This window comes from Equus quagga, chromosome 8, assembly GCF_021613505.1.
Source record: "Equus quagga isolate Etosha38 chromosome 8, UCLA_HA_Equagga_1.0, whole genome shotgun sequence".
In the NCBI taxonomy this organism is placed as follows: Eukaryota; Metazoa; Chordata; class Mammalia; order Perissodactyla; family Equidae; genus Equus; species Equus quagga.
In genome coordinates, this window is record NC_060274.1 from 90,923,684 (window position 1) to 90,938,273 (window position 14,590).

A 14,590-nucleotide genomic window follows, 5' to 3' on the forward strand; every position below is an offset into this window, starting at 1 on the left:
AACAGAGAGAGCAAAACAGAAGTTGCAGAGCAATACGTATGTAGACATTGACATTAAAGTCCCTACAAGAGGGATTCTGGAAAGGTGATGGTAGAGGAAGCTGAGTTTTGGAATTTCTTTGAATCTCTACCAAGGAGGGGGAAAAAAACCCCTCCTGGATAGGAAAACTAAAAACCCATGGACAATAGTTACAACAAAACTAAGTATCTCTAAGAACCCCAAAATACAATTAGGCAAGGATGAACCACTCATAGCCACAAGACTTGTGGTTTATTAACATCTGTGTGGGAGAAAGAAAGGGAAGCAATAGGATGTCATATATCCCTGAGAACAGGAGAATCCCCAAATAGCCCATAGGTATTGACTAGAAAGCATGGTGGGCCAATTAAAGAAGAGCAGCTGAGACTGGGAGGGGTTTTGCCCGTTGTAATAGCAGATGAATGCAAAGGGCTCAAGAGTAGAAGGACTAAGGGGCTAGAGTGGTCAGGCATCTACAAATTCTAGAAAGTGACCTACCAGAGCTCCCTTCTAGGACAGGGCCCATATTGAGGAGAAACTGCTGAATTTGGAATCAAATTGAGCTAGATAGAAGCAAAGTAAAGAGAAAATCTAGATAGAAGTGGGTGGGGGAGCAGAGACGATTAGCAAGCTGCTGTGTGTGTGTGCATGCGAGCGCGTGTGTGTGTTTGATACTATACAAAAACAATGAAAGAAGGAGTTCTGTGCATTTAGAAAAGCTACTCTGAACCAATTCTCTTTCTAAGAGTTTTGGAAAACTAATTTCACATAAAAATGAGCAACAGAAATGTATCTAGGTCAACTCCATACAAAGTTATTATAAGGGAAAAAAAAGCATATGGAACAGAATCACATCCCTACAGATAGCAAAAGCATGCCAGAAAGTCATGCCAAAAAAAGGATTAAAACATAACAGAGTATTTCAAAATGAGCTAAGAAGCATTAATAAAATGACATAAGACATGAAAGAATAACAGATATCAGAATTAGAAAAATTCAGACACAGAACAAAAGAACTCAGGAAAGAACACAAGATTATAAAAGAAATGAAGTCTAAACAAGAATGAACACAAGAAGGAGTGAATGCAATAGCTGGTATCTTAAGGGAAACAGAAGGTGAAAAAGCAAAACTTTCAAGATAAAAAATAAATGAAGAGATAAAAAGTATTCAAGAGACAGGCAAAATATCAAAGAGAGGCAAAGAAGATTCAAAATATGGATAATAGAAATCCCTGAAGCCGAGCACCAAATCAAGGCAACTGAATAAATACTAAAAACTTCCCTGAAATTATAAAAAATGTATTTGAAACCACATATTGAGAGAGCACACTGCAAGCCTGAGAACATCAATACACAATGACTAACACCAAGACATATTCTAGTTAGATGACTACATTTTATAGAAGAACGAGATAAAATCCTTTGAACTTCTAGGCAAAAACAGCAAGTGATTTATAAGAAAAAGAAAATTAGATTTTCATTAGACTTTTAAATAACATATTTAAGATACTTAGGGAAAGAAATTGTGGGCCAAGGATTTTTATATTCAGAAGAACACTGACTTTCAAATATAAAGGGCACAGTCACCTTGCTATCAACAGGAAAGAATTCAGGCAATATTGTTCCCATGAGCCCTTCCTGAGGAATGAACTTTAGACAACAACTTGACTAGAGAGACATCTGCATAAGGGCTGGTGGTGAACACCAATGTAGTTGCGGATGGGACTAAGACTAAATGAAGGGAAAAGGGAGTGGGTATTGCACGTATGGCTATATGCTCAGATACTACAGTTTAATGATTCAAAAGGGTGGAGAAATAGGAAGAGCATATCCAAAAAACAATTTTAACTGCTTTCACTGATTATAAAATATATTGATGGTAGTAGTATTAGAATTGACATTCTGAGGCTGTTATATGTGTATTGAGGGATAGGTAATTATGGGATGAGTAATTATGGGATATTTTAATTATATCAATGCCTTTGTCCTTGAGAATTAGGACTTTGTGTGTGGAAAGGAGACACAGATGTGAGACAGAAGAGCTTAAGAGAAAAGTCCTGTAGTCTTGAATTTGAATTTGAAGCTTCAGTATGAACGCATTGGTTATTTTATCTTAAAATTATACACGTAAATGTATATATGTATATTTTCTATCACTGTCCACTGAAGAGACCTAGAAAGAATGACCAACTCAGGAGCAACGAGCATTCCTACGCACCTAGATTGTGATCTTAAAATAATATTTCCCACTAATGGAAACCAGAGCGTCTAAGAGAAATAACTGATTTCAAGCCTGGGGTTAGAAATGTACAAGACAGGGTTGGAACACCCTGTCATACCAGTTAGTGAGAAAGCTATCAAAGGTTACTTAGGCTTATGTCAAAAGGACTCAGGAGCCAACCCGAAGAAGTTCCCACTGGTCAAAGATGAGACAATTTAAGCTTCAAAAAGATAATTGAAATAGACTGAAACTCATCAAATGTGTATAAATTTATGAGTTTATTTTGATATTTTAAAGAAAACTAACTGACTACTTTGGGATGATAATAGAAAGTAATGAATCATTTGAGAACTGGTAAGAAAAGCAAAAGAATCAAGCATTTACCCTGTTTCTTTCCAGTGTGAACATAGGAACTCTGGGCAAAATGTTCCTAAAGTATGATGATGATGAGAGGAAACTGTCTCTAGTATATTTCAACTACTAAATGAAATATAAATGATAGATTAGAACAGCACCATTTTGCAACCTCCTATGAACTAATAGGTCTGGACATTGAGCATCAACAGCTGCTAATATCATAAAAAGAAAAAAGAGAAAACTGCTTATGATGGTCTCCTGATGAAAGAAAACACCACCACTCAAACTGGAATGTGATCAAGCCTCTGGATCCAGCTGCCAAGTTTTTGGAAATACAGAGTACAGAGAAACATATTGAATTATACCACAAGGATGCCATCAGTAAGATTCAGACTATGAGAAACTCTACAGGGCAAATTCCACAGTTAAATTATGAGGAAAAGGAAGAGATGGAGAAAAAAAGAGAAAGGGATGGAAAGGAAACTTGTAGATTAAAATAGACTGAAAAGGCACATCAAAAATTTTAAAACCGGGCAAGACTACGGCATCTAGGGATGGTCATTGGATGATAAACCTATAAAGCAATGCAAGGAAATGATTATGGTAAAACTCGAAATGGTGTTCTTTCAGAGGGAAGGGAGAATTTATGATGGGATGAGGCATGTGGCTGGGGCTTTTGGAGTGGCTACCTATCTGTTCCTTCTTCACCTGGGCTATGCTTACAAGGGTGTTAAAGCTACACATTTATCCTGTGTAGTTTTCTACATTTGTTTTGTTTTATCAAGATTTAAAAAATCACCCAAAGAACAATACTGTACATTGTCTATGGATTCATACAAGTGAATGTGAAAGTATAAAATTTGGCAAGAACAATACCCATCAAGTTCGCGCGAGTGTTTCCCTCCAGGGAGGTGGGAGGAGAATGGAACTGGGGGCAGAGGGATGCCAAAGGGTATTTCAAGTTTATCTGCCAAGTTCTAATTCCACAAAAGAAATATGACGTAAATATATCAAAATCTTAGCAATGGTTAATCTGGGAGTTTGTGAACACACGTGTTTGTGTCTCCTAGTCTTTATTTTTGAATTCTAAAAAAATTAGCTTGTGAATGCACATTGTGACTGCATGGAATAAATTCTCTGAAATGTTTTGGTGCTATTGGTATAGCATGCCATATAAATCAAAGATACAATTGCCATTAGTCCAACTACCTAACTTAGAAACAATAATGTAGGCATCCTTGATGAATTAGTTCCTTAACATTAAGTGAATGAGAATTCAACTCTAAAAGGAGTTAATTCATTGTGACTGTTCACCTAACAGTATTCTATAAGGGAAATAGAATCAATATTTTCTTTCTGCTGAGCTTGAAAAACAAATATACAACTTGTTTAAACCACCAATCAGTTTCCTCTTTTGCGGGATTTGTAAGGGATTTTACTGAGATCTAGTTCAAGTCAATGGAATGTTCCCAGATTGTTTTCCCATTTGGGGTTTTGAGATTAGTTGTTTCTCAGCCTATAGCTCTGTGTTGGTAGGGCTAACCCAACCTAACCCTAACCTTAACCCTAACCCTAACTGGGTATGTATAGGTGGTCAAACTAACATAAATCTTTGAAAATTATTTGTTATTCATTATTTTGACCTTCTTGGTATTTAAGGAAATGATTACCAAGTGGGAAAATCATTATAAATGTAACACATAAAACAACAATTGGCCATTCAAAATTTTATCCCCTAAATGTCTTAAGCAATCTCATTATGCCATGACAGGAAATAAATGTCAGATAAAAAAACTGCCTAGAGTGGTTTTTTGTATGTTTGTTTTAATTTCTATGAGCCCCATAAGAATTCAACTCACAGAAATAATATAATCATATTTTCTTTCATGAGTGTGTGTAGGAGGGATATAAACTCAGTCATGATGACTCATGAGTGAGAAAGAAAGCAGACCCACAGCCACGTGACCCTTTCTGTATTTACCAGGCAGGTAGCTGCACAGTCTCTCCATGGAGGCCTGGACCGTAGAGTTGTGAACCTGGGCAAGCTGTTCAATCACAGAGACCACCAGCACACACCCTGCGAGGGAGAAGAAGAAGATGTCAGCAAGTTCACGCAGAACAGGGAACTTTTATTTGCCATTTGCCTTTTAAAATCTACCATCTTCACAAATGCACTGTGAGTTGTAGTGAAGTGTGAAACATGATGAGAAGATTGTGGGTTTGGGGGTCAGAAGTACTGGTTTCAGTCTAGTTTTGCCACTTGTAAGCTACATGACACTGGGGAAGTAGTTGAGTCATGCTTTGTTTCTGTTTTTTGTCTATCACATGGGAGAAAGAGATGAGATGTCAAGGAGATAGTGCAAGGAAACAGCCCCCACAGAGCAGAAGCTCAATAGATGTTGGCTTCTTTCCTCTCCCCTTTCCTTCTTTCTGCAGTGGTCGCCTCTATTATGAATAGGATCATTCCCCTCCTGTGTGTCCTCAGCCTGCAACCTGGGGTCAGATTTTAAATTTTAGAAAAGTGGTGGAAATTACTCAGAGTTTGGAGTCAGAAGAACTGGAATTGAGTCCTGCCCTTGAATCTTAGACTCGCCACCCAGCCTTTCTAAGCCTTGGTTTCCTTACTGGAAAGTATGTAATGGTACGTTTCCCATAGGGCTGCTGTGATGATTAAATGAGATAACAGTGCAACTGAGCATGCTTTGAAATCATAACACTATTGTAAAATATTATTTTACCTCTCAGTTACAAAGCGCACTGCTTGAAAGCTTGTACCAATATAATTAGTGTCTAGAAGGAAACTTGGATCAAGTTAGGAATATATTCCTTCAGCTACCTTAATATATGGTAAGTGTGAAGGCCCCCATATATAGTAATATATGGTAAGCTGACACCCCCAGAAGGTTCTATCACCAGCCTTGGTCTCCTGAACTGCTGGGGAAGCCTAAACTTCCTTTTTCTAAAGGGAGGGGACTCTTTCTTCTACACAAAGGGATTGGTTGGTCAAAGATCATTAGGTCTCTGAGAGGAAATTGCTAGGCCTCCTTGAGATAAGAGGAGCGGTACTTATTTGCAGACGTTGGTTTCTGAGGAGGCAAAAGAAGGCTCCCATCCAAATGAGGAAGTTCCATGGTACCTGGCCCAGCAGCAAGCTCACTATTATCCATCAGCTCAAGGGACTGGGAACCCGAATACACACTCAGTGTCATTAAAACCAAATTCCCACCAGGACTTCTTGAGAAAAGGTGGCTGACAACAGATGTGAATAGTACAATGGGGCATTTCTAGACAGAAAGAAATGAAACCTTCTGTAAAATGTGAGATTGCCAACTAAGAACAAGAGACTTCTATCTTTCTAGACACTGCAACATCTGATGAAGTTTGGGACTTGATTGTTCTGCACCCTCAGATAAAGCTGGGCTCACCAAATCCGAGACAGTGCGATCCTGATAACCAGGGTCTTACTGCTGGGGCATTTATCAGCATCAACGATCAAAGTTGATTAGATGTACTTTTAACCTAATCCATGTATTGAGGGTTTTATTACATTGCGATGAATTTAGTAGCTGATAGTTGTTGGCACTTTATGGTCTAAAAATAATTTTCTTATATGTTTTATTTTAAAAATAACTTTTCAAAAATATAATGCAATTCAATCTCATTTTAGAAAGTTTTAAAAGTATAGGACAGAATAAAAAAGATAAACATCACTCAAATAACCCAGAAATAAACCAATTTTCCTTTTATTTTAAATGTATAAAATATATTTAGAATATGTGAATATTTTCAACATTTATAATATACTTTTACACTTTGGTTTATGTCTCTGTTAATCACTTATTGAGTTAGGTGGAACTAAATAAATTTTAATAATTGTTTGATAAAAACAATTATAAATAATTAAATTGCAATGTGATAAGAGGATGCAGTGTGGTGTAGTTGGAAAGGGAAGGGTCTGGGAAAAAAATGCTTGGATTCAAATACTGGATCAGTCACTTACAAATGATATGACTTTGAACAAATTACCCAGCCTTGGGAATTTCCTTTTTAAGAGCTTAGAGGTGGACCATAGGTTCCTTGATAGCAGGAATGGGGTCTTACTAGCTCTAGCTTTCAGTGCCCGACACAGGGCCTGGTTTGGAATAGAGAGACAAGAGGCATTGGCTGACTTGAAGCAAGCTGACTGGAGAGCCACCTGAGTGACATTTCAGTTCTCAGTTGCTGGAGGTCTCCATCGGAAAGGATGAATGGATGCACCTGCAGATGTGTTCTGGCTCAGTCATCTCACTGATGACAGTGCTTACTCGCTGTTCCAGTGTCATTACAGGACATGGCTCCACTTCTCATTCTGGTTGAATCAAACAGTAGATTCTATAGCAAATGGTCACAACATGCAGCTCACCATCAAAGAAGAACGCGGTGGAGACTGGGTTGCCATCTTGCCTAGTAATCACTTCATACAGCATCTTATCAACCAGCTGCAGCATTTGGCATCCAGAGTGGATTTGAAGTATGGTGGGTGTGGGGCTTTGGAAATAAAATTAGGAGATCTGGCACAGATACCAAGCAGAGGAGATTCCGCTACAGATTTATGCTTGAGACCTAGCCTGTTGCTCTTACGATTTTACATGGCTTCTCAAAAATTGTGGAAAACCGTGGTTACTCCAGAACCTGGCTTAACGCAGTTTTCATTTATTCAGAACATTTTCAACAGGCACCTTCAAAGAAAAGAAGCAAGTGTGAAATAGCCTGGGTGATTTCAGTGATTGAGGTGTAATAGGAACATTTAGGATATGCCGTGAATAGTTCCAGACACATTGTGGGATGGGATAAATACCTGCTAAAGGAATAAGGTCAGAGAGTACCGTGAGGTGAATATAGACCTGATGGCATTTTCTTGTTCGGATAAAGTGATGAAGGAGCACACAAGGACAATTGTGGATTGTCGTGCTGCCTCAGTTTCCCCTAAGTGACCAGTCTTTGAGACACCAAAGATTTGGAGGGACCAGAAATAAGCACATATTACTCCCCTCAGAAGAGCTCTATACTCTGTAGTGAACTCATTTTATCTCCACCTCCCCCAACCCTGACAGGCTTTATTTTTTTCTGTGTGCTATTTTTTACCCTCTCCTCCTTTGTCTGCTTAGCTCTTCCCAATTGTTCAAGATCCTCAAACTCCAGTGACACTTCACCTTCTTTCCCCAATCAGAATTCAGGGCCCTCTCCTCTACTTTGCCCCAGTCCTTCATACTTATCACCTAGGACTGTTATTAAATGTTGCTTTGACTTCCTCACCCCAGACATCATCCTCCTTGAGGGCAAAGTCAATGACTTATTCTTCCACTCCAGGCCTAGCACCACTCTTGGTACGTGAGCTCAGCACACATTCACTGGATGGATGAGTGAGAGAAAACACTCATGGGAAATCTCTTCTAATCCTGTGGAGAATGAGACTGCCTCTTCATGGAGACATGCATGAAAAAACGTGTGGGAGGCTAGATGTGTAGCTAGAGAAATTCTGCCACTTGTTCTCTTTTCTTCCTCATGGAGGCAAATGCTACATACAGATTGCCTGCATGTCAGAGGAGTCTTCCAAGACTGGCTTTAACAAAGGAAGCATGCATTCAACCAAGAGTTACTGAGCAGCTGTTCTTGGCAAGAGATGGTGCTAGGCTTTGATGGGACCCAGATGTATAGAATAGGATCCCTGTCCATAGGGAGCTCACAGTATAGTTCCCAAATTTACATAAACTGGATGGAAAATGCTAGGTGAGATGTGACTTTGAAGAGACTTTAAGGTAGAGCAAGCAGGAGAAAAGGCATTCCTAGGAGAGGAACAAGACTTGTTGGCCTGAAAGAACATAGTATATTTCTCCGTATTGTTCACAATTTAATTAGTGTCAAATTTCCTTTCTTACTGGTACCTTAATAGTTTCATAGAATCAATGGCATAATAGGCTTGATGAGATGCAAGAATTGGAAATCCACAGTTGGTTCAGCATAGCAGGAATATTGAATGAACATGGGGCATAAGGGAACCCTTCTTGGGACTTTTTTCTTGAGGATGCTCCATTCTGGGTGACCTCAGTGATTGAAACCTTGCACACTATTTCCTTTTCCTGAAAAATTCAACTCCAGCACATGTATGTATTTGTTTTAATCCATAGCTTGGAAGGATGAATGCAAAGAGAATTGGGTTGCTTGAGACCAACCTGCTTCTTTGTACTTACGGATATGGGCTTTTTTTCTGAAGTTTATTCAGAGGAATCCCATCAAGGGCTCTTAAGACTTTTATGGTTCCTTAGTACTGCTGGCTAAAATTGGAAATCATTAGATAAATAAAAAGGAGCCCAAAAAAGTCAGCTGCCGCTGCAGATTGGGTGATTGATTCTTGTCGCTATCGTCACTCTGCCTGGAAAAGAGTTGCTATATAAAAAGGACCCTGCAGAAAAGCAGATAATGGGGTTTGAAATGTGGAAACATCCAGGTTGGGCTCAGCTTTGATTTGAGTCCTGTTCCGTTGCACATCTCCACCCATTTCCGGTGGGCTCAACTCCCCTTCCAGTTGGATTGCTAATTTAGGGTCTGCAGTGAGGTGTGTCCTGAATCCTGCAGCCGCAGGAATAGAGAAATTGACTTTGCTACAGTTTCTCATAAGAGGTTTCACTGTCTTGAAGGGCTAAAGAATATATTCTCTGGGAGAGATGCATGGGCAGAGTAATTCCTCCCATTACAGACTATTCTCTGGCTTCTAATAAAAGCCTGGCTCTGCTAAAGTGAGTTTGTCCAAGCTACTGTTCGTTTAGGAAGTGATAAGAGTGGGCGAGAACTATGCGTTTTGCTCAGTAGTCACCATTTGAAATCTCACATATGGTAAATCTCTTCTCACCTGGCCTCTGAAAATAAGGAGTATAATAGAAACAGACACTCCCGATATTGCAGGAAAAGAAGAGAATGGGCCTGAATGAAAACACCTGCCACAGAGTTCTGCTTCTGGACACATACCTCGGATAGACTGCAGACTGTCCCACAGAATCCTTTTGAAATGAAACAGAACTCTTGAAACTCTAACTATAATCATATCTGTGCTGGCTGGAACTGCAGCCAACTGCAGAGAGCGGTCTATTAGATTTCCCATTTGTCTGAAGCCCACACTTCACTGAAAAGCCTTGAAAGCACCTGGCAGTTGTCAGAGCCAGGGGCGGCGTGACTACACTTCCTTTTTAACTCTCAGCAGGAGAATAAATAATTCAGCACGTGGCTAGAGTGTGCTCTACAGTTTTCAAAGGGTTTTTTTGCATACATTATCATCTCATTCAAACTTCACAACTTGTAGATGTAGGAATTATTACTCTCATTTTACAGACGAGCAAATGGAGTCTCAGAGAGGTTAAGCACCCAGCCAAGTATGTAGCTAGTAAGCAGGGGAGCTGCAACTGAACACAGTATGTATTGAGTCCCTTCTTGACGCCAGGCACTGTGCTGAGCTTGGAGTATATGCAGAGAGCAAACTGATATGGTTCCTCCTTCTTAGAGATTATACTCTATTAGGGAAAAGTGACCAGAAACAAGTAAATGGACACATAATTAGAAGTAATTTTAGGTGCTATGAAGAAAAGGAGCAGGGTGAAGTAACAGAGGGTAATGAGAACAGAGAGGGTATAAACCTTCTTAGCTAGAGCTGATAGAGAAGTTTTCTCTGAAGAACATATAAAAATGGCTAATACAAGGGAAAGGATGGAGAAGTGTGAGGAGCCAGGGCAGGGCCTTGTAGGCAGGGGGAGCTGGTACCCACTTGATGGCAATGAGACTAGGAAAACTAGGTGCCGGAATCCAATGATGGGGGATGAGGTGCAGGAATAGGCAGAGGCCAGGTCCCTGGGTCTGTTCACTGCAAAAAGGGTAGGGATTCATCCTGAGAGCAGTGGGGAGCCGTTGACAGCTTTGTGGAGGGGGCTGCTGCTATCTGATATGTCTTTAAAACATCATGCTGGCTGTCATGGGGAGGAAGAATCTTAGGGGGCAAAGATGGGAGCATAGAGATAAGCAGGAGACTATTTTGGTCCCCGAGGGAGATGATGGTGGATTGGGTAGAGTAATGAGTGGCAGTAGGGACAGAGATAGATTTGCAATCTATTGTAGAGTTTGTCTTGATAGGATTTATTAATGAGTTGATGAGAAGAAGTGTGAGGAAAAGTGAGAATCAAGGATGACTCCTTTATTTCTGGGTTGGGCTCCAGGCTGGTGTAGAGCACAGCTGTTGGAGTCACACCACACCTGGATTTGGGTCCCTGCATCCCTGTTGGACCAGTATGAGTTTGCCAAATACATCTCCTCAAGCGCCCCACCTCAATTCCCCTCCATGTTCTCAGATTTCCCTGGTTGGGTGGGAGTAGAGGATATGGGTTTATAAATTGTAATTCTAATTAACAAGCATTATCCCAGGCCTTCTCATGTTGGTGAAAAGAAAAGGAAATAAGAAAAAAAGGTATAAAAATAATCATCTAAAATTATCCTACTGCCAGCTTTGTGTCTCTAAGATATTGGTTACTGAGCCAGAGATGGTAGCACATGGCCCAGGTACGAATATTGCTCCTTCTCCCTTTTCTTCTGCTTCATCCTCTCAGAGTCTGGACATGGACAAGAAGAGTCAGGTACGAGAAGGAAAGAGAAAAGGAGGAAAGAGAAGTGAGAAGCTACGGTGTAGTAGACAGTAGAATTTGGGGGTCAGACAGACTTGGGCTCAAGTCCTGCTTCTATTACTTATGAGCTGATGTATTTGGCAGGATGGTTAACCTCTCTGAGCCTAGATTTTGGTAGTCACAGAATGGAATTATAATGCTCGCTTACGTGGTACATTAGAAAGACCCACAAAATTTTTGCACTTCCTTCCATGAAGAGGTGGTATCCATTGCCCAACTCTTCAAATCTGGCCTTGTAACTTGCTTTGATCAGTAAAATGTAGACGAAATGACAGCACATCTGATCTGGACCTAGGCCTCAAGAGGTCTTGCAGCTTCCACTTTTGCCCTCTTAGAACATTTTAGTCACGAGCTTGAACTAGACTGCTGGAGAAGCCACATGAAGGGAAACTGAGGTGCTCCAGCCAACAGCCTGTCAACTAGCAGAGGTGTGAAAAAAGCAATCGAGATCACCCAGCCTGTCATTCAACCATCTACCAGCAGAGTGTAGCAGCAGGAGTGAGCCCAGGGGACACCAGCTGAAGAACCACCCAGTTACGCCCAGCCAAAAATTGCCAGCTTACAGAACTGTAAGCTAATAAGTGATTGCTGTGTAAATGTGGGGTGTTTTCTAATACAGCAAAAGCTATCTGACACACCTGGCAAAAGTGTTGTGAGGATTAAGTGCTCCAACACATAAAATGCACATGAGGCCTGGCACAGAGTAGAGACTTAACAAATATTAGTTCCTCTCTCCCTTGCTGAGAGGCAAAGACACATTCTCCATGAACACTTTTTAAAATAGGAGCTAAGCTCAGAAACTTACCCTTGAAAAACATGTCGCATTATCAGCAACGTTTTTACTTTTCTACGGCTGAATTTTCCTTTATTGCAGATATCTAGTATTTTCACGGCATTGGGGCAGATTAGACTCTGTGGCCTAACTTAACCACCACCTGGAACATTGTTCTTATGAGGAAAACGTTCAGGGAGTTCCAAACTGCCAAATTTCCCAAGAACATTGGCAATGAGAGAGGCACTGTACTGGGCAATTACTGGTGAGAACAAGAGCTGAGGGCATTCCACGGTGGGCAGAGCTCGAGCAATGGCAATGAGAGGAAATTAGTGAGATGTGCTGAGAGATGTAGGAGGGTTGACTTGGCTAATTTAGAAATACATAAAAAATTAATAATAAAGAAATGAAAATAAAGACACCAGGAGCCATTCCATCCTATTATTTATTCAACACCACTTATTAGCACCTATTGTCTCCTCAGAAGCTCGAGGATATAAAGGCGAATGAGAGAAGTCACAGAGCAGTAGGGAAGATTGAAGACTGGATAAACAATCCCAGAAACCTGTAAGTGCACTGATAGAGGGACCTATTAGTGCTTGGGGAACAGAGAGGAGGATGAAACTAATCTGCCTTTGGTGACAGTTTCTGGGGGGAGCTGAATCTTAATGGGTGGGAGAATCTTATCAGACAGAAAAAGTCAGGCAAGGCCTTCTAGGGAGAGAGGAGGAGCATTTTTTAAGACGTTGGGTGAGAAACAGAAGAGTTGGCCAAGGCTAGAGCCCAGGGTCCATGAGAAAGGAAGAATGAGAGAGGTAGGAAGGGGCCAAATCATGAAGAGGCTGGAAGGTCAGACTACAGAGCACGGGCTTCATGCTGCAGAGTCTACGGTGTAGACCAGTGGCTTTCAAACATTTTGCTCTGTGCCCCCTAAAGGAAATTTGAAAAACTATGTACCCCTTCCACATTTTAATAGATATTAAAATCTTGTTAGGGGATATCAATTTAAATAGTCACAAAGCGTATAATTTCAGGCAGATTGTAAGTACCACAATAGAAATATTACATTAATCATTTATACGTAGCCAAAGGAATCTAAATACTATAGTGATTTTTTACCCAGTCTCATCCACTTTAAAAAACATATGATCAAACTCTTCTTTTACAGTGAGATATTTATGTTGGTAATTCCTCTTCTTGAATTCATATTTCAATGAAAAGTCTATTGCCTTAAATTTTTCTTCCAGTACATAATTTAATCCTAATGTAACATATTTTATAGTTGAAAATATTTTTCTTTTTTTAAGGATTGGCGCCTAGGCTAACAACTGTTGCCAATCTTCCTTTTTTTTTTTTTTCTTCTGCTTTATTTCCCAATCCCCCCGGTACACAGTTGTATATCTTAGTTGAAGGTCCTAGTTGTGGGATGTGGGACACTGCCTCAATGTGGCCTGACGAGCGGTGCCATGTCCGTGCCCAGGATCCGAACCCTGGGCCACCGCAGAGGAACGCGCGAACTTAACCACTTGGCCACGGAGCTGGCCCCTATAGTTGAAAATATTTTGTTGGTCACACTGTTACACTTCTCAACACTAAGAATATGTATAAAATTTAAATAAAAATTTTAATTTCTTTTGAATATAATACTCAAGTATTAAAAAATTCTTCTGGGTAGAATTTTATTTATTAGTAAAACTAATTCGTCTAAACAATATGTATTGCTAACTTGATAAACAATTTCTAAATAATAAAGGTAAAATTTTATTGAGATCGCACCTCTTAATGAGAAGGTTGGGCCTTTTTAATGAGCATATACATTTGCTGAAGAACATTACTTATTCATGCAAAGAGACAAGGTTCAGCATCACTTCTGTTCTTATTTTTCATTTTTGAAGAGGTTAAGTTCTGAGAAAACATGTTCACTAAAATAAGTAGATGGGAACAGAAGGACTTTTGATATAGCAATGTCACTCAATTCTTTAACTCCTTCTGAGTTAAATGCCAAAAATCTTAGATCTATCACTGAAAATTATTTCAAATGATCTATCAGCTGATGGCTCTATTATGTTCTCCTTCAATTGTGTTGAAAGCAAAGAACTAGAAACCACCTGACTTGCAAAACCATTTGCTACCTACTCAGTGGAGTCTTTCACTTTCTCAATTTCTGGGAAATATAAAAAAATATTTTTCTGAGACTTATCTTTTAATTATATCTATTACTATTTCACTTAGAGAGACGTTGTTAAACCTAATATACTCAGAAAGAATTGGAAAGTGGAAATATTGTCCCTTTTGATACACTTTTGGCTATAAAATATTTTAAATAAAGTCCTTTAGCTGAATGCATACCTCACATATATTTTTGTCAAATGTTGGAGCTGCAAATTTAGTTCATTCAACTTATGAAAAATGTCCTCTGTAAAAACCTAAATGGCAAAGCCAGATCTTATCATTAAAGAAATGAAGCAATCAGATTTTCTTTCAGAAAAAATACGAATTCATTTTTCCCTTCATTCTTCA

The 14,590-nt window shown here is 39.6% G+C and overlaps 1 protein-coding gene across 1 annotated transcript in view; it reads right to left on the bottom strand.

Annotated features, from left to right (window-relative positions):
• AOAH (acyloxyacyl hydrolase) overlaps window positions 1-14,590 on the bottom strand; it is a 179,850-nt gene that overhangs the window by 148,108 nt on the left and 17,152 nt on the right. Inside the window, exon 2 of the mRNA XM_046669040.1 lies at window positions 4,578-4,673. Within this exon, the coding sequence (XP_046524996.1) occupies window positions 4,578-4,673 (96 nt within the window). The remainder of the gene's footprint in view (window positions 1-4,577; window positions 4,674-14,590) is intronic.